This window comes from Dendronephthya gigantea, unplaced genomic scaffold (assembly GCF_004324835.1).
Source record: "Dendronephthya gigantea isolate DGI-Jeju-01 unplaced genomic scaffold, DenGig_1.0 000006F, whole genome shotgun sequence".
NCBI classification, from domain to species: Eukaryota; Metazoa; Cnidaria; class Anthozoa; order Malacalcyonacea; family Nephtheidae; genus Dendronephthya; species Dendronephthya gigantea.
In genome coordinates, this window is record NW_021163016.1 from 2,180,725 (window position 1) to 2,208,299 (window position 27,575).

The following is a 27,575-nucleotide window of genomic DNA, read 5'->3' on the forward strand; positions in this document are numbered from 1 at the left end:
AAAGTTCTGTTGCAACAAAATAACACTTATTTACACTTTGAAAACAGAGTTGATTCTTAGGCGCAAAGCTGAAGAGGCGGTTGTGCTGTAAACTCAAGCGTATAGAAAGGCGAGCTAATCAAATAGCGGTTAAATGAGGTAATTCCTATTGATTTAAAAGAAGGGCTTTCAAAAATACGAATTGCAAATGAAGTTCTCTCATCCCTATATTCTCCTTAGTCATTTTTGCACATGTTTCGTGCTCGACTTTGCCTTTCTCCAATTGATACCTCATCTCTCGGACCTGCCATCTGTCAATTCATGTGGCCAGAGGCATTTGCTTGATTTTTCTTTTGTATTCTTTTCTATTGGACATCTTTCTTGTAACAGTTTATGGTTTATATAAGGCAAATTGTCGTTTACAAATAAAACCACATGTAGCATGTGCGCGTGCGTGGAAGCAGGACGCTTCCTAAGGTGCTCAAGTGACGTAAGCGTTTTCGAATCTTACGTGTGGACGCGGATAAATATTTTAACAGATAAATATTCTTGCGATTTCAAATATATCCGGTCGTAATCCGGCATCCTGCAGACTTTGGACAGGGCCTTAAGCTTTAGCTTTGAGTACAAGCCATCAAAGAGTATTTCATGCATGAAATGAGCATTTTGTTTTCGCGATAAAAGGGGGATATTTTCCTATTGGCAACCAGATTTACAATTTCAACCAGAGCGGAAGTACACATCAGTAAACAGCCTGAGTGGTAACTGCTGGCTTCAAACCTTATTACGACATAGTCATCGATTGGCAGAATTTTACAGTTAAATTTGAAAGGTATGAATCGAACTGAATGCAATTTAACTAATTGTTTGAGCAATATTGTGAGCAATGATATATTTTCTTTATCTAAATCGCTAGATTGGTATTTATGACAATATTATACAAGCACACGAACGATGTGTTGGCCGCGGTTTAAGATAGCTACACAACATGGCAAATAATCTCAGTAATTTGATATTTGTCGTTTATTAGTTCTCGTCGGGGCTATACTTCTCTGATTGCTCCCGTCATTTTGGGTTTTCTTTCTTCGTTCAACTGTCCTCGTAACCTTTGTACAATGAGAGAGTCCGAGTTACAATTTGATAGTGGTTATATTATACTCCGAGTTATACTCCAACGACTGAGCTGAAGTGTATCCAACTTCCAAATCGGCGCGATTATGCCCGATTATTTCCGATCATTTAACGACCGTAATTCATGAGCACATGCATGTGACATCATAGAGGCAGTTGAAATGCCAGTCCAGTCTTCAAAAACCAAAACCAATTCAATGAAGTAGTCTGTTGGCTATCTCGAAGCTGAGTTAGAGAACCGGTGATAGAGAGGTGACAAGGCATTAGGAGACTGTTTCCAGGACATTACCAAAACGTTTGTCCACATAACAGGCTCGTAATGCACCGTTAATCTCGCAAGTCCACAACTGTAATTTCAGGATGACTAATTCTCCTTAAAGTCCTTGAATATTGCATTTAATGACAATCATCGCTCTTACTTCTTAGGTATCACGACTAACATGGCAGAAAACAAAAACAATGAGGCGGATCTGAATCCAGTTGCACGAGTAATACTACGAGGTCTTTATGACCCAGGCAGTCCCTGGCACGTCTTTTTGGGAATGCATTATATCTTGAAGGCAATATGGCAGGACGTACTGACCTTTTACAAATCAAAAATCGCTATTCCACGTCATTTTAGCTTCACCAAAGTGAAATGGGGCCACTCTTACACAAGCTTAGATTCCCCCTCAGATTGGCTCGTACGATTTCCAGAACCAACTGACATCAACGTCAACATGATGCCTTTTGTCATGGAAAAACGATTCAGGGATACCAGGCTTCCTGATTACTTGCGGCAGTATTTCGAGCAGATCGTAAGTCAATGTATCGTGGAGAGTGAGCGTGGTAAAATAGGATACCTCACGATCCACGAGAGCTTCGTGGAGAAGGGAACGTCGCAAAGAAGGCCGGGAATACACACGGAGTCCCCCGGCGTTTTGATGCTCAAAGGTGGCAAAGGGAACTCAAATAGCGATCGAAGACTCTTCAGATGGGGAGGGGGTTTAGGGGAAAAGGAGACAGTCACGATAACGTTGCACGGTGGTATTTACATGGCTTCAAATGTTGCAAATTCGTGTAAAGTTTGGAATTGCGAGATACTGAAGCCTGAAGGTCGTAATTCTCCAGATGTTGTTGGTGAACATGGTGACATCGAGCACCTTCGTTCACTTCTTCCTTCGAAATGCGAGACGATGGATGCGAACACAGTATATTGGATGACAGATCGTACGCCTCACGAATCACTGCCGCTTAGCGAAGGGACCTATAGACAATACTTTCGACTTGTCACGAGTCAGGTCTCAGGTTGGTTCGAAGATCACTCCACGAAAAATCCACTGGGAGTTGTCCCTGATCCGAAAATCACCAAAATCATCAAAGGTTCAAAGTTCGATCTTGATTCCTGCTACATTGTTGACACCGCCGCAGAATAGTAGAAATTATGAGAAACAGAAGCTTTTCTCGAAACGTTCAAAATTTAGTATAATCAATTTTCAATTGTGTATAATTTACGACTTAAATTAACCTATTAAATAGCTTTAATCACTCAATGTAGACTTTGAAGACCAAAATATAAAAATATTGCTGCTTTTGCCAAATTATTTTTTCACAAATTACCGATAATAGATATTTTTTATTCTTGTGACTCTTGGTACACGATTGAGCCACTGGCATGCACGGAATTGTGTACATGCGGAAGTGTACAGATCATGCAGTGAATAGCATCTACAACAGCATCAACTTTATAAGGAGAATCTTTTCCTCGTGGCAACAGATTTCACAATCACTTTCAGAGCGGAAGTACACGTCAGTGAACAGCCTGATCAATAATAGTCAAGACACAGTCATCGGCAGAATTTTGAAACTAAACATTGAAAGGTATGTATCGAATTGAATACAATTTTTCTGATTTAGCGCAACTTTGTATGTCGTTCATCCAGATTGTTAAGCAGTTACTTGTACCAATATTTACGTGGTTTGATTAAGCAGATACTTGCCTTGTATCAATATTCACGTTGTGAAGAATGTATCAATAAGGCGAATAAACTATTCGTTACTTGTTGGTCACTGCCCTCGTAACCTTTGTCAGCTGAAAGATTCTGAGGGGTAATTTGATATTCAACGTTCCAACTTCCATTACGGCGAGATCATTTCCAATAATTTCAGATCATTTGACGATCACTCTTTATAAGTGCTCTTGCAAGTGACATCCGTGGCAATTTTAGGAATACAAAACATACACACGTAGTATGCAAGTGTATTGTAGCAATTGCTGTAACAATTTTGTCTGTGCTAAATCGAAACGTGTCGGTCAGCTTTACCACAAACTGCCTTGTAACAAACGGTCTGCGGATACTTAAGTTAGTTATGTACGCCTCTATTCAAAAAGCTTGCTCACATTTATCACTGACAAGGAAATTTTGTTAACACGGATCAATGAGGTCATTTTTTCTAAATGAATGGAAAAAATAAGAAGTTTACACTGAAAAGCAAGCTCTTATTCCACTCAAAATATTGTTATGGAAAGATTGAGCTATAAGTGTAAGCGAGATTTTATAATACAGGCCATGGCTTTGAAAAGACCAACCAAACAAGGAGTAGGTTCTCCTTACAATCGCATCAGAACACCTCTGCTATTTTGGTTAATTCGCAATCGCCAGTCCTACGTCATAGATGTAGTCGATCCAGTCCCCTGATCCAGACCAATTCGTCGACCATTCGTACTGACCATTCCGTGGAGGCCTGGCGATAGCGAGTTAACAATGCATATAGGACCATTTTTGAAGCATTTGAAAAGATTGAACCCAGCACAGTTGATCCACATTCTGCATTTGAATGACACCAATTCTGCGTTTAACGACAATCGCTGTTTTTTATAGAAAACGCGCACTAATATGGCAGAGTACAAGAGAAAAGAGACGAATCTCAATCCAGTTGTTCGTATAATGTTACGAGGTCTTTATGACGAGGGCAGTCCTTGGCATGTCTTGTTAGGAATGCATTATATCTTGAAGGCAATATGGCAGGACGTCCTGATATATTACAAATCGAAAATCGCTATTCCATGCGATAATAGTGAATTTTCTTTTGTAAATTTCCTCGGCCATTCTTCGGCCTTTAGAAGAGATGGAAAACCGTTCGCCGATTTAAGGTTTCCAGAATCTCAGGACATTAACATCAACATGATGCCTTTTGTTATGGCAAAAAGGTTCAAGGACACCAGGCTTCCCGATTATTTGAAGCAGTATTTCGAGCAGATCGTAGGTCCGTGTATCGTGGAGAGTGAGCGGGGTAAAATAGGATACCTCACGATCCACGAGTGCTTCGTGGAGAAGGGAACGTCGCAGAGAAGGCCGGGAATACACACGGAGTCCCCCCGCGTTTTGATGCTCAAAGGTGGCAAAGGGGAATCAAAGGAAGAATTCGAAGAATGCCCGCTCAGTTGGGGAGGGGGCATTGGATCAATCCAGTTGCAAGGTGGAATTTACATGGCTTCAAATGTTGAAAATTCGTGTAAAGTTTGGAATTGCGAGATACTGAAGCCTGAAGGTCGTAATTCTCCAGATGTTGTTGGTGAACATGGTGACATCGAGCACCTTCGTTCACTTCTTCCTGAAGAATGTGAGACGATGGATGCGAACACAGTATATTGGATGACAGATCGTACGCCTCACGAATCACTGCCGCTTAGCGAAGGGACCTATAGGCAATACTTTCGACTTATCACCAGTCAGGTCTCAGGTTGGTTTGAAGATCACTCCACGAAAAATCCACTGGGAGTTGTCCCTGATCCCAAAATCACTAAAATAATCCGAGGTTCAAAGTTCGATCCTGATTCTTGCTTCATTGTTGACACCGCCGCAGAATAGTAGATTGCTTTACTTTTGGGACTCAAAATTGAATAACCGTAGAACTCATTAAAAAGACCATCATCAAAAATGTAGATGTTAATGCACTGTTAGAAAAATAGGAGGTTGTTTGAAAAAATAAGTAGACAAACCCTAAATTTGCAAGTGTTGAGTAATTAGTTAGATTGATTTAATGCTATAATACTTATCATTGACTGACGTTTACTTGAGCATGAAGCGACAAAACGTGACTTTCCTTTTGCTTAAAAAGAATATATTAACTCAAAGAGTTTGACAGTTCTAAACCTAATCTCATGCCTTTGATCATTCGCCATGAGTCGACGACTTCCGTCTATCAGCTTGCAATTATGTTAACAATTGTTTTCGAGAAATAATCAAAAAAGTGATTACTGTTCTTTATTGACCTATATGTTGACATTTAATTTCATGATCAGTATTTACTAAACTGACGATAAATTTTGATCAACTCTCGGAAATAAACTCTGCTGTTGGTCTCCCTCTTGTGGATTGTGTTTGTATTTTGGGATTATTATACTAGAAGACGACACATTTCAACAAGCGTGAAGAGGGAATTTTTTTAATTGATTTTTTGTTATTAACTTTTTGTTATCTTTGTTGATCATTAGTTCTAGTTAACCCCCAGGAAAGTGACATCTGTAAAAAATCATGTGACGGTTCAGCTTTTCTCTAATGTTTTTATTGAGTTGTTTGGAAACGTTTGATGGCAGTTGATGTCGTAAATGATGATTGTTGTTTTGATCTGATGACGGGTATAAGTACTGAGTATATTTGTTTGCGATATCTATTTCACCTTGACCAGCTACTGAAACGAGTCTTCAGCCATCTTACGTCGTTGTCAACAGGTATAGGTATTTATTTTTATTCATAACTATAGTAAATCACGGTTATAACTCATAAATCACGGTGATTCTAGGAACAATTAGATAAAAAAGGTGGTGAAAGCTGTCTCATTCGCACAGGGAATACCATATTCTTTTCATAAGACGTAAAAACAATAGCTTCCGTTTATATAATTAACAGCTGAGCGAGCTACTGCCTGAGAGAGAAGGGACTTTTTGCATAAATTCTCATCCCAGATTCACAGCGAGGTTACTGAAGTGGTGTAGAATCTATCGCTACTATTATTCGCTTTAAATGTGGTTTAATTCGTATTGCAATATTCTTTATTATAACCCATGTAAACAATGGGATTAACGTGTGTTTAGGTATTGTGTTGCGTTGGTTAATGCGGACATTCGATATCAATCGGTCACTATCTCAGACTTTTTATTTTCAAGAAATTTCAAGAAATGGCGGAGTCGATCGAAACGGAAACCAAACCAGGTAAACTAGGATATCCTTTCCTATCGCTGAGTGCCTTGACATGAGTCTTTAGTCAAAACTCAAAGTGGAAATGTAAAGAATGTAGGCTGTAGCTAATATACAAATTGAAATGAATTCGTATCTAGCTATATCATGGTTTCGAGTCTATTCGCAAGTATGAATATATATCATATTTTCACGTCGGAACATAGACATTCTTGAATGGTACGTGTAACCGTATAAAACGGAATCATTCAGATTGCATAAGGACTTAATCATTAAATCCAATAGATCCCGCATAAAGGTATGTTTATCATCAGTTCCATGCACTTCGTTTTTATTGAGACACCCTGTATACCTGAGATTATCTTAATGATTTGAAAGCATTAAAAGATGAAAAGATACAGAACATCGTTCCTGGCATTATTGTCCAAGCTGGTGGCTATAGAACAACTATAAATTGTTCTTCTATGGAGAAAGAGTACAAGGATGTGACTAAAAGAGCTGCCCGGGAAGGATACGAAAAATTAAAGGTGCGATATTTGTAAATATCCCGCGCACATGCAGTCATGTGGAATAATACTCTAAGTTGTGTTTACACATTGCATGCATAGACTACCTTCTGCGATAAATTCAGATAATCAGGATGATCTAAACCAGGCATAGGCCAGTTAAAATTAAGTGCGTTTGTACACTACCGAAATCTGTAGTTAAAATCCTTGCAGTGTAATCCACGCATGGTTTGACAAAACTCATTTTACTTGAATTTTCGAGAGAATTTTTGGTAAAGTTTTATCATAAACAAACTTCGTTCTAGGAGGAAGGAGGTACAGCTGTTGATGCTGTGGAAGCGGCTGTTCGCGTTTTTGAGGACAGTGAGCTGATTAATGCCGGTCGAGGGTCGGCGTTGAACTGTTGTGATAAAGTGGAGTGTGAGGCTATGATTATGAATGGAGAGGATGTAAAAACAGGTACCCCAAAGGTTCATGTAAACCCCAAACAAGAATGTTTTGACTTGGGATAAGAGAGAATTTCTTTCATCTTTCTGTCGTTATGTCCTTATTACGGTGATAATGTACGTGCAGTAATATCATGGTTCTGCTAACAATGCAATTTTCGACCACCGTTGTCTATAAGATCCAATGTGACAATGAAGTTAAGCACTTCATTTGATTTCATTTTATAGGGGCGGTGATGAATGTAAGTCGTTTCCTCCATCCTGTTTCCCTCGCGAGGAAAGTCATGGACGAGTCCCCTCACTGCGCAATAAGTGGAGATGACGGAGCACTTGAATTTGCCAAGGAAAAAGGCTATCCTGATTGTAAACCAGAAGAGCTTATAGGGTCTGAGTATCCTGAGCAGAAAGTTAAGATTAAAAACAGTGATTTCGATGAATATGGGCATTTCATACATACCGGAGAACCAGTAAAAGAACGTCGTAGCGAAAAAAAACTGAAAGATGACTACGACACGGCATCTGCCGTCGCTATTGATGCTCAGGGAAATCTGGCATGCGCGACATCCACAGGTTTATGTTGATATTGATTATTAGCCATTTCCCATGATTACATTTCCTGTCCCTCCAAACAGTTCATAGATGCTTTGCGGTTCGCAACTAGACCTAGTACCCTGCTCGATTGGGAAAGTTGGAATTTCATATCTTTTTTCACAGCATGCGCATCACAATATTACTTATATTACAAGCATCAATAATACTTATATAACAAGGCGCAACCGCTAGCAACAACGCACAACAGAAGAATGTCGAACACATGAACGGCAACAACATTTCCTCTCTTCTTATCAGGTGGCATTGCTGGAAAACTTAAAGGTCGTGTTGGTGACGCGCCTTTGGTTGGTTGCGGAGGTTATGCAAATGAATTCGGGGCAGCAACAACGACTGGACATGGTGAACGTATGATCAGAATGACCGTAGCAAGAGAAGCCGTCTATAATATGGAAAGAGGACTGGGAGCTAAGGTTAGTGCTCTATCGCAGAGTGTGGTATGAGAAAAAGATCTAAAAATCAGCGAGAAAAAGATCTAAGGTATCGAGCTACATAGATATAGGTACTCCGTTTTTAGTGGCCTGACTGAATTTTAATGTCGAGATTTACATTTTCATCCGTGTTTTAAATGTTTTCTCTTGGTAATCCAGTTTACAAATCTCGATAAGAGCCGAACCTTAGTAGCCTTGTACATTCGGTGTACACTTTATGAATTTGTTTGACTGCATGCATAAAGATGATTATTTTGAGCTTCCCCCCCTGCGTCTTTTGTTTTCTCTTGCGGAAAACCTCCTGTGCATGAGCGTGGTTATGCTTCTAAATTATCTACTATACTTTTTAATCGTAGGAATCTGCACAAAAAGCCCTAAAAAGAATGATAGATCGTGTGAAAGGTCATGGTGGCATAATTGCAATTGATCGTGAAGGCAACTTCGGAAAGGTTTGCAATACTGTTTTAATGGTTTGGGCGAGCATCAAGGATGACAAGCTGGAGTTTGGTCTTAAAGCTGAGGGAATCGAGGAATCGCTGCCCTCTTCAGACACCACTGAATAAGTCGTACCACACCACAATAAATCGTAATATTTGGCCCGGCAGGACAATTTACGCTATTAACTCGAATAACTCCCTGTAAGGTCACTTCAAAATACTATTTTGATGGTTTAGGCGAGAATCATGATCAATTAAGGACGTTTCCTGTTCAATGCTACAGATGCTGTTGAATAACATGTGCAAATTTAGGAGTAGCTGGTATACTTGTCCTTTATACGTGTACCACACAAATTGATTATTGTCTTTGATTAATTGGAATAAATATTGTTGAATCAAACAAATCGACTTGACTTCTACTTTAAATTAAAAAAGAAATAAATACAAACGAAGAAATAAATAAGCTGACACAGGGACATGGATGTAGAAATTTTCCCGTTTGTCCAGTTTGTTTTTTGTAACGAACATTTTAACTGCTATAATGATGAGTTTAATGCAACTTAAGGTTCTGACACCCAGTCCTCTTTTTTTTCTCTGAAAGCTTCGCCATCGCGCCCCTCGCAATTAAGTCACCCCTCCCCCCCTCATAACAATCCTTGACTTGTCACAAGAATTTTTTTGCCAATATATCTTTTTTGCTTAATCTATTGAAAGCTGAGATGCCTCCCGCGGCATTCTCTATACCTTTCACATAATATAGTCGAGGGATATGCGACCTCATTCAAGTCGACCTCGCACGAGTAGAAATAACGGATTGAAAAAATGGCGTTGTCGATAAAAACGGAGTCCAAGAATAGCACAGGTAATCTATCCAATACTTCATTGAACTCGTTTAGGATTAAGTAGCTGTTTCATTTTCTTGCGATAGATGAAACAAAACATCACAGGAGACTAGGAGTAGATATCAGATGTGAATGCATATGACAATGCTCCAGTTTGGTACGGAACAAAGAGGAGAATGTATATGTAAAAACAAGAAGCTTACCTTACTTAATGCAAGTCCACCACTTTATGCTAACTTTCACAAAACAGTATTTCTGACTGCGTGAACATGCAATACAGTCCAACGCTTCTGTTATATAACATACGATTGACTAACATGACCATGCATATATCAAATCGTGGCATCTTTTCTGCTCGGAGGATGATAATCAATTTTGTATGATTTGTGAGTGAAAATTGAACTTCAATCCTAAAATAAAGACTGCCCTGTACCCTCTAGCTAGCGACAACCCCATATAAATTATTGTTTTAAAAGCTGTTTGTTGAAAAGCTGGTTGTTTGGAAAACAAGTGTGTTAGAGAGGTTAGGCGGTTAGCTTTACCCCTAACAGCCGCTGGGAGTTACACATGCACAGATGTGTTTCTTTGGGTCTTTGTTTCTTAACATGATTACAAGCGTCTTCCAAATGAGCACACACAGAGCTAAAGATTGGTCCTTAAACAAAGTTTGTATATCGTGCTGTTCAATTAACGAACTAAATTTGTAAACAATTGTTCTCTATTGCACACATTAATAGCGATTACGCCCAATTGTTAATATGTTTATAGTTTAACAGATTATACTCAATGAGATAAAAATATACCATACTGAAGCGGGGAAATCTATGACTTTATTTCTTGCGAGGGTACAGAACAGGCCGGTAGTTTCGGAAGCCGCGGGAATCTTCCACTTGAATTTCGATACCCCCTGAGTGCATTAACTGCGATTTCTGATCTAATAATTCCTAAAACAAATGTCTGGTCCACTTTAACTGACCGTTTGTGACTGCGATGTCGTTAAAAAATTAAAACGGCTTTGTGCGGAAGAGCTTACCGGTCTAAAAGGTAAAGTTTGTTTTCACAAATTTCATATTTTGTTGTCTGCCTTTCGTGGAGTTGCCTCAAGCTCTATCTCAAGCTGTTATGATTATTCATTGGTTAATAATCAATTGGAATAGATTGTTTACGAATATGTACATGTCATGATGCTTGATTAAGGTCACTGAAAAAAAGTTCTCTGGTTGATATGGCCCGAATTCTCTCTGGCCTTTCCATTGCAAGAAAATAATGATTTGTATGTTGTTTTGCCTAAATATGTGGCTGAAAAAAGTCGAATTGTTGTCAAAGAATTTACATTTTTGTCAGGATTAAAACAGCCAAACGCTACCTATTTTAAGCGTTTCTCGTTGCAGGCAAAGATAAGCGATGTATCATTGTACAAGCTGGTGGTTACAGAACGACTATAGGTGACCCTTTAGATAAACTTGAGTACAAAAATGTGGCGAAAGAAGCCGCCCGCAAAGGATTTGATAAGTTGATGGTGAGTGACATATGTTGCAGGGAAACCTGTGAATGGGAATTTATTTTGAATAATATAGTGTCGTTCTAAACAGAATGGCGGCACTGCTGTTGATGCAGTAGAAGAAGCGGTTCGCGTCTTTGAGGTCAGCGAGTGGATTAATGCTGGTTGTGGTTCGGCATTGAACTGTAATGGTGAGGTGGAGTGTGAAGCGATGGTTATGAACGGGGAAGACATGAAAACAGGTAATTTAACGGTGTATCATAACAGGCTTACCTCTGATATAAGAAATTCGATCTGTGCTGTCAGAAAACCATATTTTTAAGACATTGAAAGAATTTTTCATTATGATATTGGCAGTTCTATTGGATATTTCGACTTGGCGTAAAACTGCAAAGAATGCAAATCAGGATATCCGAACTAAAATGTTTTGTTTAAATAATCTCGTAACTTCTGTGCTTTTTCCTTCACTAAAACCTGAACTAAAGGGTCAAAGCTAACAATGTAAGAAATAGTTATTCTGAGATTAAGACCAAAATAGATTCTCGCTCCCATCCCCAGTTGTGATCAACCAGATGATTGTAAAAGTCGTCATGAGTTCGAAAAAACCACGTCCATAAGTTTGTTTTATTCCTTTTCTGCACGTGTAGGCGCGGTGATGAATGTAAGTCGTTTCCTCCATCCTGTTTCACTGGCGAGGAAAGTCATGGACGAGTCCCCTCACTGCGCAATAAGCGGAGATGACGGAGCACTTGAATTTGCCGAGGAAAAAGGCCATCCTGTTTGTAAACCAGAAGAGCTTATGGGGTCTGAGTATCCTGAGCAGAAAATTAAGATTAAAAACATTGATTTCGATGAATATGGGCATTTTATACATACCGGGGAGATGGTAAAAGAGAGTCGTAGCGGCAACACAACACCACCAGGAAGATTGAATGATGACTACGACACGGCATCTGCCGTAGCCATTGATGCCCAGGGAAATCTGGCATGCGCGACATCCACAGGTAATACTAGCCTTGCTTGTTCCCATGCATTTATTGTTAGACTGGTTAGTTGGGTCATCTGCCTTTATTCATAAATAAAAGATGAGCTGCAGTCATGAGCAGGCGCGATTAGATCGTAAATCAACATGCGACATCAACAATAACAACAATAACAACAACAAAAAACAAGAACAAGCAACAAGAACAACCACACCAATAACTACAACTGAAGAGCCACTACCACTAACAAGAACCTGAAAGACGATATGCAAAGTGAAACAAAATACAACAGCGTATAACACCACATGCAGCACAAAGAGGTCAAACAATTATACTACGACGAACAAGGTACTGTTACGCGGCACAACATTCGACTTGGAAATTGTGTGGAAAGCACCAAAACTGTGGTTGATAGTTGTTCCGTGTAGCATGGCCTCAACGTGACCAACAGCAAAAACAACTGCGACGTTTTTTTCTGCTAATAAGGTGGCATTGCTGGAAAACATAAAGGTCGTATCGGTGATGCAGCTCTGGTTGGTTGCGGAGGTTATGCAAATGAATTCGGGGCAGCAGCAACGACTGGACATGGTGAATATATAATGAGAATAACCCTGGCAAGAGAAACTGTTTTTCACATGGAAGGAGATGAACAAGATGCCCTTTCAGCTCAGGTTTGTGCATTTGGTATTGCAGAGTGAGTATGATTTACGTGCTTCTGCTTGTCACTGCAATCTTGTACCAGAATTCACCAAATTTGTGGAAATATCTACATGTTCGCCGGCATTCCTTCCTTTCTGAAATATTTTCAGCAAACTGTAAAACAGTGCACCCCTTAGGATACTTAAGCTAGGAGACTGTGATATAGATTGCGGCGTTTCAGTTTTTAAGTATCTGCTATTGCACTGTAGGCATCTGCAGAGAAGGCCTTAAAAAGAATGACTGATCGTGTGGGCGGCCATGCTGGTATCATTGCGATCGACCGCGACGGTAACGTTGGAAAGGTTTGCAATACTGTTTTGATGGTCTGGGCGAGCATCAAGGATAACACTCTGGAGTTTGGTCTAAAACCAAATGAGGTTGAATCTGAACGACTGTAAATCGTAGCTATAACAAAATCACTTTATTCATTTAATTGAAATCTTATATATAGATCTTATGAATGACTGAACCTACATCTTATGTATTTAATATGTACTTCCATTGACTGATTAAACTATTTTTATCGAAATATTTCAGCTCAGTTGTTCAATAAATAGATCATTTTGTTTTCCATTTTGAACTTATAGATTTAACTAGGATTTAACTATGCAAAATGTAGTTACGACTTTTATACAACCGGCCCCTGAGCATTACTTAAATGGATGATAATACTACTGACGGATGATGATTCGGTCATGTATGTCTTAAGTCATAACGATAAAATTAAACGAACATTTCTTAAAGAAGACTTTTCACACCTAGGCCTGCTGTGATTGTTATGAAAATCAGTAGCGACAGTTCGCTATAATTATGTAAACATGAGGAAATATCATGACTTAGCGTGTCTAGACTTGTCGGTCGACATGCCCAGATTCGAAATCGTTTGTCATTCGAATCGTTGTTTTCTTGAATTTGTAAGGTGTGCCTACGTTCAATGCGAAGCTAACGAGTGTTGACGCATGCGCTGGTCCAATTACCATTTTAACACTTCTCAGTGACGTATCTTACAATTTACAGTATCTCGTAATTTCAAAGTTTCATCTTTGACGGAGAATATATTAACCACTTTGTACTGATGTAGTATAGTAGACTATAAGAAGGTTCTTAAATGCAACGCGCAATTTCCTTTGTAAACTGACCAACTCAAACAATAATAGTCTTATTATTGTCGATTTCGTCATTCATTTCCCATGGGAGCCTCACTCTCATGAATTACAAACCAATCGCCTTTCGACGTTTGATATTCGTCGCTAGGCTAGGAGGCTTCCTAGCTAAAAACATGTTATTGTTGTCAAAAACATATTCTTGCTGTAGTCATCGACAAGGTGCATAGGAGTTTCGTTTTCAGAGTTCAGACAAACTTTAACTGAAGAAATGGCAGAGTCAGAGACGAACCAGAATAGTACAGGTAAGATATTACGGTCAACACTGAGTGGTAGTTATTAAAGATAAAAAGGGATATTTCGTAGATTGATAAAATTTTTGCTGCGTTTCGACTATTTTCATGCAGCCATCTTCAGGTGTTAGTCTATATTAACAGAAGGGACTATCCATCCAAATTTAAGTGAAATTTGATATGTTATCCAGTATCAGTTCAAAATTACGAGATATTTTAAAGGCTTTACATCCTTTGACCAAATTCCGGCGAGCATTTGTCGCTGAATATGTAACATAATGACCAGTCAAGATTTTACAATTCTCCAGCATATGCGCCCTATAATGTTATATTATCTAGATTGTACAGAGTATGTGGGGTAGATTGGGGAGTGCTTGCTGTTGTAGGAAATGCTTACAGGAAATATGTATACGAATTACAAGAAAGCTAAATATACTTTAATAGTCTATGCGGTACAAATTGAAAATTCAAATCACTTGAAAACAAATTCAGGAAAGCGTAGCCAAGCTTTTGTGTTCGGAAGGGTCAATCAATTTTACAAAAAATCATGCCGCAGATGAACTCGAAGTTGAATTACCGCCGCAAACTCATCTTGTTTCAATAGCTTATCGTGTTAGTTGTCTGTTAGTAGCGAGTCAAGTCTTGGATTGTACACAGATGGCTTTATTTGTTTTGCCTGAACGTGTTCAGACAAAGACCGAGTGGACATACGCAAGCCAAGGCATTTAATTACAATTAAAGGTTGTCTATGTGATAATAGAGGTTTCGAAAACAAATTGTGCATTACTATATTTTTGAAACAGAGTGTTGGATGTTTGTATTGGAAGATAAGAAGAACTATTTTTATGCACGTTCGTTTTAGCAAACAATTTTCATTCAAGCTGACTGCATTTTTGCCCAAACTTTGTCTTTGTGCAATGCGGAAGTCAAAACTGAACAGTTGAACAAAATTCAACATCACGCTTGCGTGCGATTGCTTGCATTGCCGCTTTCCTTCGAGAGCGTTGCACCTGCTTCGCGTATCAACAAATACGTTAATTTAAAAAGCTGTTGTTTATAAATCGAATACTATATAGCATGGATAGCATGGATTGCTTATGAATCCGTCCATGACTTTTCTGGTCACACATGCCGTCGAGTTATATCGTTTTTTTTGTTTTGATAATGCATGTATTCGAAACTGATTATCCAAACTTTTGGTACCGAGTGATACACACGTTGAAAAATGAACCAATAAGATGGACTAAAACAAATTAGGCAGGGGGTTAAAATAGTAAAATAGTCTTTTCCGATATTTCCCGTCTGTCTGTATGCTTTTCATGCACCCAGTGTTATTAAGGTGTTTACGATTCACGACGCGCTTGCAAAACAGAGAAACACGACACGAGAGACAACAGGTATATTTCGTAGATTGATAACATTTTTGCTGCGTTTCGATGCAGCATCTAACCAATAAGATGGGCTAAAACAAATTAGGCCAGGTGTTAAAATAGTAAAGTAGTCTTTTCCGATATTTCCCGTCTGTCTGCATGTATGCTTTTCATGCATCCAGAGTTATTAAGGCGTTTACGATTCACGACGCGGCCAGCTCGAGGACGCGCTTGCAAAACAGAGAAACACAACACGAGAGACAACAGGTATATTTCGTAGATTGATAACATTTTTGCTCCGTTTCGACTATTTTCATGCAGCCAACTTCAGGTGTTAGTCTATATTAACAGAAGGGACTATCCATGCAAATTTAAGTGAAATTTGATATGTTACCCAGTATCAGTACAAAATTACGAGATATTTTAAAGGCTTTACATCCTTTGACCAAATTCCGGCCAGCATTTGTCGCTGAGCCAATAAGATAGGCTAAAACAAATCAGGCCATGTGTTAAAATAGTAAAATAGTCTTTCCCGATATTTCCCGTCTGTCTGTATATGCTTTTCATGCACCCAGAGTTATTAAGGCGTTTACGATTCACGACGCGGCCAGCTCGACGACGCGTTTGCAAAACAGAGAAACACAACACGAGAGACAACAGGTATGCATAATTAGTGGTCCCACGACAGCGTTGTTATTCTCACGACGCCTTCAAAAGAGGCATTTTCACGGCTTCTTGATGAGCAGCGGCAACGTCATAGCTATTTTACAGCTTATATATATACGTGGTAAACATATGTATAAACCTAAAAATTGTTGACGCAATCAATTCCGTATATAGCGAAGCTTGTGGAAGCGTCGTAGTACTAATCAGTTAAACACACGATACTGGATTCTCTTAAGTTCCTAACATACCATTACTTTTAAATTGAATGAAAAAATGTGGATAGCCCTAAAAACCTTTGTTAGTGTCCACCTTTTCAACTATAAGTCCATAACATTGCAGTATATTCTTGCCTTTTAAAAGGGGAAGGGTCACCGAATAAACGTCAAAAAATAGACAAGAATGGCTTTCAAATATTCAACGATCCTATCCATGGTTCTATCGAACTTCATCCTTTGTTGATTGCGATCATCCATACACCACAGTTCCAACGTTTGAAAGATCTAAAACAGTTAAGCTTTTGTTACTGGATTTACCCCGGTGCTTCGCATAACAGGTCAGCCTTTTGTTGGTTATACTTCATTTCATCACGTTGATTTTATGTATTTAGGTAAGTCATTAATGCGGTCTGCCAACAATTTCTCTAATTTTTTTACAAATCTAGATTTGAGCATTCTCTTGGAACTGCCCATTTGTGTGGCAAACTGATCGACACCCTTCAAGAATTACACGCAGGAGAATATGAAATAACAGATAAAGAAGCCCTCTGTGTAAAAATTGCTGGTTTGTGTCATGATTTGGGCCATGGACCATTCTCTCATTTTTTTGATGGTGTGTATATTCCACATGTGAAACCAGAGTCCAAATGGACGCACGAGGAAGCATCATGTAAACTCTTTGAAACAATGCTCGAAGAGAATACTGTTGTTCGTGAAAAATTCAGATATTTTGGTTTGGACGGGGAGGAGTATAAAAAGTTAATTAAAGATTTAATCTTAGGTTAGTGTAGTTGTCTAATGAATGTAGATGTGTATTTATTAAGATTATCATTCAACGACCATTACACAGACCATTAATTAATCTTTTCACGTCTTTTCAAGGCAAGGATCCAGAGAAAGACGAAGTGACACGCATGTGTTCTAAAACAGATCCAAATAAACCAAAATGGTTTCTCTACGAAATCGTGTCGAATAAGCGCAATGGAATAGATTGCGATAAGTTCGACTACTTTGCCCGAGATTGCGCCAACGTCGGAGTCACGAGCTCCTTCGATTATCGAAGATATTTTCAAAACGTACGCATTTGTGAATTTGATGATCAACTGCAGATCTGCGTGCGAGATAAAGAAGTCTTCAACCTCTACGAGCTATTCCACACCCGATGGTCACTGCACCACCGCGTCTACAGACACAAAACCCAAGCCCCGATTCAAGACCTAGTGCTCAAAGCCTTTAAAGAAGTCGATGATGAATTGAAAATTTCTGAGGGAATTGATACGAGACGTTTTACAGTCTTGACAGATAGTTTATTTTACGATATTGTTGAAAGTGATCCGGTAAAATCTTCAGAAGAAATGAAGAAGGCTAAAGAGCTATTACAGCGCATACAAAAACGAGATTTGTATAAGTTTTGTGCTGAAACACAACCAGGAACGGAACAAGATTGCCCAGAGAAGGAAAAGGTTATCAAGCATTTGATCCGGATTTCTGCAGGAACTTTGACGGAAGAGCAGATCTTTGTGGACATTGTTAAGATAAATTTTGGAATGGGAAATAAAAATCCTGTCGACAATGTCGTTTTCTTTAACAAATCCAACGAAACGTTTAAATTTCGTAAGGAACAAGTGAGCCAAATGCTACCGCAGAATTTCCATGAGCGTTATGTGCGTGTATACGCGCAATCCCGCGAGGATTCTGAGTCAATTGAAAGAATTCAGAAGTGTTTCGAAAGGTTCTGTGAAATCAGAAATTATCCTAAGCCACGTGTTCCAGGGGTAACGTCATCGAATACCGTTTCAAGCAGTGATTCAACTAGCACTGGGTGATCAGGACTTGCTTAAAGTCTGCCTCTTGGTGGTATAAATGTGACCAACGACACCGCTAAATAGGAGAAAATGTAGTCCATAATTTTTCCTACACGAATCAAGGCTGCGATTTGCCATATTTATTCCATTAAAAGACAGACTTAGAGCACAGTCTACGGTTGATCGTGAGGGTGCTTGTAATAACTGATTCATCATAATTGTTTTCTTCTAATTATTCAAACTTTTACTAGACATGCGGGAACAATAATTTTAGCGTAGGTTCCTGATAATCGATAGCATAGCTTGTATAGTTAGGTTCCATTATTGTGGTGTATATGTTATTTATAGAGGCATGCAAATATAGTGTCAATTAAGTCTATTGACTATTGCTAGAGCATGGAAATTTCGACTACTGGAATGCCACTGTGGAAAACAATCATGGACTGTTTGATTTATTAACTATTTAACTATTGATTTGATTGGTTGAAGGTCACGTGGGGAAGACACGCTACTTCCCGACGTGCCCAGGAAAGATTTATTTAATTGGGGTTTGGTTGTTAGTTGTCACCAGATAATATGCATATGTAATTTCAATTCAATTATTATAATTATTAATTACAATCACAATATATGATTATAATTATAAGTAAATCACATTAAAATAAAATTTCTGTTCTAGATAAAATGTAGAAACTTTGATGGCTGAAAAGTTGAAAAATTGATGTTAGAATATGTCATTTTTTTGGCAGAAATGTCGTTGCATAGTGGTTAGGACGCTGCATTGCTGGGCAACAGATTCGATTTCTCGCCGTTTCCGCACAGAAAAAAATTCTATCTGTTGTCCTCACCTACTTATATGGTCCATATCCTGTATGCTCTATCTTTGTTTGTAAATAGCCAATCCGTATCGATAGAATACTACCTATGTTGTGTGATATTTCTGTCGAATATATTTCACACTGTGAATGAAGACGTTAAAACACGAAACTTGTTTAGAATTAAAAATTCACGTCACGGCTGCACGACCAGATCACGAAAGGTCGCCTCGCCCGCGCTGGCAGAGTTGTTGTGATGCAAAGCAGCCGTTCATGTTTGGGGAAGATTGTTCTATACAGAAAAATCTCTAATCTCTATACCACACACACGGCCTTGTTTGGTACAACATCTATATGTCCGTTATCAAGAGTCGTTCTATTGTATTTCTTGACAGCGTTTTTATAACCGAATTTTTTTATACTTGTGAATAGCAAAATTAACGGCCTGTTGAAAGACAATATTTTTACGCTAAATAATAATCAAATATTGAACGAGGTCGAGGAAAATATCGTGATTTATCGGTGGCGAGCAGATAATTGATCTGCGATTCACTTATCTTATATTATTTTTGAGTAACTCATTCTTCGAGTAACTCATTCTCCGAGTAACTCATTCTCCGAAAGTTCAGCAAAGTATGTCGCCATTATTGTTTACAAAATTGAAGTCAATGCTCATGCTCATTATTTTCACGCAGTTATTTGCAGGTAAATTAACCAATCAAAATTGAGAAAACAGTAAAGTGAATGACAACAGCAGATACATATAATTGTAAAATTATAGCGAGAATTATTATAACGGCCAGTCTGTTCGCCGCCGCAATCTGACCTTTGGCTGGTCGCTTTACTCTCTTTGTACGGAAATGCTAATGAAAACTGTTTCAATAAACCGGAGCAATTCAAACTATCACAGCACGACATTGCTTGTTGTGGATTGACGTAAACTAAAGGCTAAACATTTATCCTTCAGGGAAGTGTCTTTTCCTGCACTGCAGGGATATAAGCGTATGTTCCGTCAATCAGGAACTGCATTACGAACATGCTCACAGCGAGCTTCACCCCTGTCAGACAAAACCTCAACGAGTTTCACCCCTCTCAGACAAAACCTTAGCGAGTTTCACGTGACCTTGCCAAACAAAACCCAAGACAATAATACATCTCTTGCTGATTCAACTGCCTTGAGTTTCGATTTATAACCTTTAGGCGTTGTTATATGTGTTGTTTCACTCCGCACCAAGAATTCTGTGTGAGTTTTTAGTTTCTTTCGGCATCATTTTCTCGGTTTATAGTGAAAGTGGGTTAGTTTAGTATATCAGTCTAAGAGAAACTCTACCCCGCTGTAATGAGTTGGAGTGCTTATTGCATTTCGATATTTTGAACGGCGATTGCAAACCAGTATTTTCTGTTTCAATACTGGCATAAACATTCTTCAGCAACAGTTTTCCTTCAATCTCGCGAAGTAAGAACAGTCATTGGTAAGAACCGCCATTTCAAATGACGTAATGTAACATGTTAGGCTATGACCTCCATGACATTTTACCGGTATGTCGTGAGAGCGGTTTAGATTTTGTATACATTGAAGGGCTAATAAGATTTTCATATCAGGGGAGAGACAAATGCCTTGATGTCCATTGACTTTAAATGTTAAGTCAAAGAATCTACATTCTGGAACTAAATCATGACGGACATGCTATACTGTGCAACAAATAAATGTAAGGTATTTGCCACTGACCATACTTCGTAGCGGCAAACGAATGTGGTTATCCATTAAATTGCAGGCCAGATTAGCCTAGCTCTTGCTATAGGCAAAACCACAGCTATCTTAAACTTGTTTCAACTGCGTCAATGAATACCATGAAATCTCAGTCATATTTGCTTTTTACATGCCGCAGCAATTGACCCAATTAACCAGAAGCTAATAGAAACAAACAAACACCAAGAATGAGGTAAACAAACTTCAAATTTGGACTTTAACCCTGTCCGGCGCCCACTCACTGGGCAACTGGCATTACCCGGCACACGCCTTTATCATTCCAGAATTTGACAATTACGATAAACAAATAATAGAGACCATACCAACATCGGAAATTTAGCAGCAAAAGATGAAAACATCAGATTATACGTGTCGGTTAATTCTATTATTTTAGGTTTTACTGTTTCAATTTTAGCCCCACGTGTTGAGTATACTTAATGTTGCCTTTTCAAGCGAGATTTCAAGTCGATAAGATTGATTTACAATTACCGATTTTCTCGTTACTCAAATAGGAATTGCTGAAAAAGTATAGTTAGATTAGGATTTAGATCAATTTGTTGAAGTGTAGTTACTAGTCTGCGTCTCTGACCAATTACTGAAATATTATACAAAATTTTTGTCGATGTTTTTGGATTGATAAAAGATTTTCATCATCTAGCTTACACAGATAGCTAATAAACGTTGAATCATCATCACAAGCCGCTTACCCCACGTTTTATGTGGGATGTAGATGACGTCATAGGAATGCCATTCGTAGTGTAAGCCCCACCCAACAGGAATGAGAATATGACGCTATTACGCATGCTCAGAGCGTGGTATATAAAACACTCACTAAATGTGAGGTAATGTCAATACACAACAAAAGGTTTTCTGCGTTTTGACGAGAAATATAGCGAAGAATGAGCTCGAAAAAACAAGGAAACTTACAGAGGATGTTCACACAACCAGATTTATCAAAGATTGAACTAAAATCAAAGGTTTGCTATTTAAGAATGTCGGATATTAAAGCCTTCGTCTGAAGCGGTATCGAATACTAATTTGAATTGAATGCTACTTTTCTATAGTTCGATGCAGAGTTTCGACGTGTATCGATCGAGCGTTCGCAATATACCGAATTTTCCGACTTTTACACCTTCGTGGAGCGACTACATCACTTGGAAAAAATACCCTTCACACTGTGGTACACGGATCCTGATCGCGAGCTACTGCCTATTAACAATAACAATAACCTTGGCGCAGCACTACAACATGCCAACCAAAGGCTACGGCTTGTATTACAACGACAAGGTGCGTAGAATGTTGTCTACTGCTTGCTTTATTATGAAATTTCTACGTTTCCTCGACAAAATGCCCTTATGTTAGACCTATATCCTTCAATACCGATTGCTTCCAGACACTAATTTGTATTGTATGCATTGATAAAGAGATATATTAGATAAATCCATTAGATCCACGAAGTATTAAATTGTCCATTTTCCTAAATAAGAATCTCAATTTGTTACTTTTAAAGCTGAATTGCGACTTTTATCGTATTCGCGGAGTTGCGTATTTGAAGAATTTGACATATTTTGTCCGGTTGCAATGGCCTAACACTAAAATCGAAGTAGCCAATTTTGGCCTGCAGCCAATTTATTGCTGTGTCGCATTGCACAAGTTTCGTTAAATTATATTGATTAAGTATATTAAATGTTGCCATCTTTGGCCATTAATTGGCCCAGAGGATTGTGGTTGATCCTGTCCTGATTCCGTTTGGCTCATTTTTTATCGAGTACAAATTTTTTCTTAATTATTTATACTGAGGTGTGCCACTTACATTCTAGGGCCTGACACACTACAGCAGTTATGATGTGAAAATTAAATTTACGTGAATTGTAGTCCCGACCATTGTAGAAAATGTGTATAATGCGATATGTTTAAGAAAAAGCTTAGATGTGTGTCTAATATTGCATGACATTGTGTAAAATAAACACACAAAAATCTTTTTGACAGCCTATTTTGACAGCCTATTTTATATTTTAAAAGCCTTTAAAAGCCTACTTTGTTACAAGGACTTATTTGATAGCATTTTTTTGTTAAATTAGGGCTATCTACATGTTTTAGATATTTTATATAAAGCACATCTACAAAATACAAATACTCTTAGTTTGAAAGAATGACATTAATTGCTTAAAAAGTACTGATTGAAATGATCATTATTCATTAAGTTGTTGATTTTTTCTTCAGGTGAAAGCTATGATAATGATAACACCTATGTTCCACCAGTTGTTGGCTCGCCAAAGAAACGAAATATCCTCTCAAATGTAACAAATGTTGTAGTTAACAGGCCGAAACTGGCGCACAGGTTGGCCATTAGCACACCTTCAGATTTTAGACGGGTTTCTGCAATCGTTGATGTTGACATCGTCCCTGAAACACATCGGCGAGTTCGGCTTTTAAAACACAACAGTGATAAGCCTCTGGGTTTCTACATCCGAGATGGCACAAGCCTGCGCGTTACCCCAACTGGAATGGAAAAAGTTCCAGGAATTTTTATATCACGACTAGTCCCTGGAGGTTTGGCCGAGAGTACTGGATTGTTAGCAGTTAATGATGAAGTTCTAGAAGTTAATGGTATTGAAGTTTCTGGAAAAACACTGGATCAAGTTACAGATATGATGATTGCAAACAGCCACAATCTCATTATAACTGTAAAACCAGTCAGTCAACCAGTAGCTACACCTCGATCAATGAGCCAAGGACGGATGGGTTATAAAGATATGAATATGGTTAAATCGAATCCAGATATATCAAGAACAAGATTAACTGACAACAGAACATTTTCAACACCAAACCTACCAATGTCACTTCAACTTGATGGGACGGACACTTACTCTAGAAAACCAAAGAGACCGACCAGCGTGGGAACTCCAAGCGGGATGTTTATCGGTAGTGGTAATGGGTTAATTAACCCAGCTTGTGAAATGTTTGATGACAGCGGGGATGAGGGAGAGGGGGGGTGGTAATGAGGATGGAATTCTGTCCATTTAGGTGATTATGTATGTTTGGTGCAGCCTGGATGGGCTGGTAATTTATATTATTGATTAGATCCAGGATGCTTGTATCACATCAAGGTGAAGTCTCATGGCAAAACTGTATAAGTTAAAAGAACAAAAAATAATTTTGAAAATTCATTGGAACCATATACTGAGACTAGACCAAGAATCCTGAGCAACTTGTGACAATTTATCACAGTTCCATTGTGATAATAATTGTACATATACTATATATGTAAATAAAATATAGCACATTTTTTTAAGAATAACCTTTTAGTAGACTATCTGCCAAACAATTCATAACCAAACTGATGGTCAGCCAATATATGTGAGGGTAACATGGTCTTATGTGACCGATCCTTGCAAAAACAAGCTAGCTTTTGTTGGAAATAATCTGAAAAGAAAGTAGGCTAAATATTACCCAGTCAATTTTCTTTTGCATGTGCGCAAATAATAACGAACATAAACGCTAGGGCATGCTGTGCATGTCTTAGGAGTCAAACTTTACATTTTTACCATCAGAATTTTTAACAGTTTATTAGGGCACACCGTAGCCTTGGACTCTCTGCGTTGCGTTTATTTTCTAGAACTATTACTATAAACTAGAGTACAATGTAGAATTATTTTGCAAGAAAGTATAGGATTACGGGTAGTCGCAAGTTTCTATAGATATGCTAGTTATCTTAGGAATATATTTGTATTTATGATCAATTAGCGATTAAAATTGGGAAATTTTTAAAACCAAAACCTTGTGTGCTGTGTTTTGATGTTTATGCAAAGTCGAGAGACCTAAAAGATATGAACTATCGCGAAAATATTTCCCATTCTACCCTTCCTGCACAGAAGATTCGTGAAATCAGTTCACCAAAACTTTGAAAAAACAATATTTAGTAATTGACAATAAGTATTTTGTGGGAACGTTTTACTCTTATATGTCGTCAGGAAACTAGACTAGGCCCAGTAAATAGTCAAGGAAACACTTAGTCCATAAATTTCGAAGAAAGTAGTCTTTCAGAACTTAATTTTAGAAGCACTTGGAATCATAAATATCATTTTCGACAAAGTCCTCTTTAATATAGAAACGGAGAGGCCATGAAAGACATCGGTAATCTTTATCTCTCCCACGATTTTTTAAAGAATTTAACATAAATGGGAAAAAAAGGATTGCAGTTCCTATAATAGTTCCCTGTGGGTTGAGAGCTTCACGCAAAAAAAACGCGTAAATGAAGTATCATCCGGATATAAGGAACCCAAATGGTCGTTCAAGATGTACAATTTCGCATTTCGGAATAAAATGCCCAAGCTACCCATTTTGGGTCGAACCTGGCATTTCATCGAGTTTCCGATTGTACCTGCACTTATACTAGGATTCTCGATTCCCATATTTGGATTTCGGTTTCCCATTTCTTTGATTTCGGATTCCAATATTTGGATTCCGGATGCCTATCTCAGGATTCCGGATTCCCATAGTTGGATTTCGGCTTCCCTCTTCTTTGATTTCGGATTCCTATCTCAGGATTCCGGATTCCCATAGTTGGATTTCGGCTTTTCTTCTTTCGATTTCGGATTCCATTATTGGAATCCTGATTCTCTCACTAGGATTCCGGATTTCCATAGTTGGACTCCGTCTTCCTTTCCTTGGAATTCGGATTCCTATGCTAGGACTCCGGATTCCCTTTCGTGGATTTCGGCTTCTCCCTGGATCATACCTGGGATCCAGACTGCCTCCCTTGAATTCGGATTCCTATACCAGGACTCCGAATTCTCCTTTTTGGATTTTGGCTTATTTTGCTTGGAGTTTGGATTCCTATACCTGGAATCTGGATTCCACATCACACAATATACAGAATAAGTATTAAACAAGCCCATCAAAAAATCCCTACATCCATAGAAAAAAAGTGACATCAACGCCCAGTAGTTATCATGCCCAGATGACTAAATCGCTTACAGTTTTAAGGTTAAAATTTATATCAAAAATTTGTTTGATTTTCTCATATTCATCACTTGTAAGCAATATAAGTATCTCCTACGAAGCTGGTCTTCGGTGAACTTAACCATATTGTATGTAGTTGACTAGTTGAGGCAGATAAAGCAATAATTGTTTATGTCGTGTCTTTATGTCGAACTTTTAACCTTGTTTGAAATGGCTGTGAAGTTGTCTCGCAGCGCAGGTGGTAAAATCGGATTTTGTGTTCTAATCTAAACGATCCCCAGCAAACTTTAAAGTGGGAGTCAAGTCCGTATGTAAACAAAGGTTTGTTTACTTTTTGAACTTCTGTACCATTTAACGCGCTTTCTAATACACTCGACTGGGCGTGGCACTGGTACCATGGATACCCATGCACAATTTTATCTGTGCTCAGACTGGAACTAGCGAATTATCATAAATTAACCGTGCCGCGCCAATTAATTGAGTGAAGAGTAAACGGAGCTTTAGGTTCGCCATATGCTTCAAGAACATGAGGTAGATTCTATGTATGAAAAGATGAAAACTTGGAAAATTTGGTCGATTTTTACATCAGAGGACCTACAATCCTGGTCAAAACATTGACGACACCCAGGGGTAATTGAAGTACAGTCTGTAGTCGCAGATTTATTTCAAAATCCTCCCCCCCCCTTCCCCCACAAATAAATGTTGGGTGATGTGTCAAAACTTATTTATTTACTTATGGAAACTTATTCCAACATTTAGCATAGATTCAACATTGACGAGTGGGGGGGGGGGAAACAGCACAGAAATGTTTATCTTTTGCGTAAAAAACTACAAATCATTCAGAGGGAATTCGATGGTTTTTGCCAGGATTGTTGCTCGCATTGTTATGGCAGAAATGGTGCACGAAACAAACTTGACTGCCACTTTAAGTTCGTGGAAAAAAACCCCGGATTATCTTGCGTGAATTGTCATTTAATACATCTCTCTTAAATAAAATGTGCCAGTGCAGCCGTTTGGGGCAGTGTCTGTGCTCTAATAACATATTTATATGTACATTCAGCAAAAACAACGCGAGTGTTGTTTGCAGTGAGTTAATACCTAATACTAATTTATCTATTGACACTATTTTCACAAAACGTACTATATCATCTTCTATGCAACTGTGCCTATAGACCAACTACATAAGATATCTTATTATAACATGGTACGAATCATACAGCAATATACATGACCATTTTTAAAGCCAAAACCTAATATTGCTTTACAACGCTAAAAGTGTTGAGACTATCGTCACTACAGTCATAATTAGAGGTAAAATTTTAGGAAATTTAGGTTCCACTACAGTTTTATTAGAATTGAAGAAGGGATAGGCAAGATGAGAATTTCCTCACGGCCTTTATAATGTCTTCATAAACACTAATTATACGGTGTAAAACAATATTCAATTTTTTGTCACAAGTACGTTAAACACACAGCGATTTTTCGGATGGATCTCTCTTGATGTTATCTTGCAAGTCTATGGAATGTCTGTTGTGTAAGATTTTGTCATTTTAGCATTGCACCTAACTATTTCAAATGTCATTATTCTTTAACATCAATTTGGGATTGACCCGAGAAATCGTGAGTGTGTGAACGTATCCTTTAAGGCTTCTGTCTACAATCTACACAGTCATGCATGGACCTCAAAACTATATTTTCTTCTTTGTCTTATAGATTTCTTTAACACATGTGACAGGCTAGTTCTGTTAACGTCTTCTGTCTGAAGACTCCACAGGTAGCATATCTAGAAAAGCAAATAAAAAAAGTACAATTAAGTATAAAGTTATTTTGGTATACGGTAGAAGCAGTA

General features: G+C 38.3%; 6 protein-coding genes across 9 annotated transcripts in view; 5 read left to right on the plus strand and 1 right to left on the minus strand.

Moving 5' to 3' along the window:
- Positions 1-597: 597 nt before the first annotated feature.
- On the plus strand, positions 598-2,673 carry LOC114516711. The gene is made up of 2 exons (XM_028536262.1): positions 598-811; positions 1,537-2,673. Exon 2 carries the CDS (start codon positions 1,551-1,553, stop codon positions 2,523-2,525), a length of 975 nt encoding a protein of 324 aa, XP_028392063.1. The 5' UTR covers positions 598-811; positions 1,537-1,550; the 3' UTR covers positions 2,526-2,673.
- Positions 2,674-3,986: 1,313 nt separating this feature from the next.
- Positions 3,987-4,961, plus strand: LOC114516601. The gene has a single exon (XM_028536128.1). It carries the CDS (start codon positions 3,987-3,989, stop codon positions 4,959-4,961), a length of 975 nt encoding a protein of 324 aa, XP_028391929.1.
- A 1,506-nt stretch (positions 4,962-6,467) lies between these two features.
- LOC114516603 (isoaspartyl peptidase/L-asparaginase-like) lies at positions 6,468-8,845 on the plus strand. Its single transcript, XM_028536130.1, has 5 exons — positions 6,468-6,817; positions 7,102-7,255; positions 7,471-7,812; positions 8,092-8,264; positions 8,639-8,845. Exons 1-5 carry the CDS (start codon positions 6,755-6,757, stop codon positions 8,843-8,845), a joined length of 939 nt encoding a protein of 312 aa, XP_028391931.1. The 5' UTR covers positions 6,468-6,754.
- A 4,927-nt stretch (positions 8,846-13,772) lies between these two features.
- On the plus strand, positions 13,773-19,109 carry LOC114516749 (deoxynucleoside triphosphate triphosphohydrolase SAMHD1-like). Of its 2 annotated transcripts, none has more exons than XM_028536308.1 (4): positions 13,773-14,152; positions 16,537-16,729; positions 16,838-17,172; positions 17,274-19,109. In XM_028536308.1, exons 1-4 carry the CDS (start codon positions 14,119-14,121, stop codon positions 18,215-18,217), a joined length of 1,506 nt encoding a protein of 501 aa, XP_028392109.1. In that variant the 5' UTR covers positions 13,773-14,118; the 3' UTR covers positions 18,218-19,109. The 2 variants fall into 2 exon arrangements, with proteins under 2 accessions (XP_028392109.1, XP_028392110.1); XM_028536309.1 differs by having other exon boundaries at positions 16,838-17,004.
- A 2,477-nt stretch (positions 19,110-21,586) lies between these two features.
- On the plus strand, positions 21,587-23,763 carry LOC114516604 (partitioning defective protein 6-like). Its single transcript, XM_028536131.1, has 3 exons — positions 21,587-21,738; positions 21,826-22,048; positions 22,985-23,763. The coding sequence occupies exons 1-3, from the start codon at positions 21,661-21,663 to the stop codon at positions 23,761-23,763; spliced, it is 1,080 nt and encodes a 359-aa protein (XP_028391932.1). The 5' UTR covers positions 21,587-21,660.
- Positions 23,764-26,687: 2,924 nt separating this feature from the next.
- LOC114516852 (speract receptor-like) overlaps positions 26,688-27,575 on the minus strand; it is a 31,884-nt gene continuing 30,996 nt past the window's right edge. For all 3 annotated transcript variants that reach the window (XM_028536438.1, XM_028536439.1, XM_028536440.1), the window contains one exon: positions 26,688-27,509. In XM_028536438.1, the coding sequence (XP_028392239.1) occupies positions 27,472-27,509 (38 nt within the window). In that variant the 3' untranslated portion in view covers positions 26,688-27,471. The remainder of the gene's footprint in view (positions 27,510-27,575) is intronic.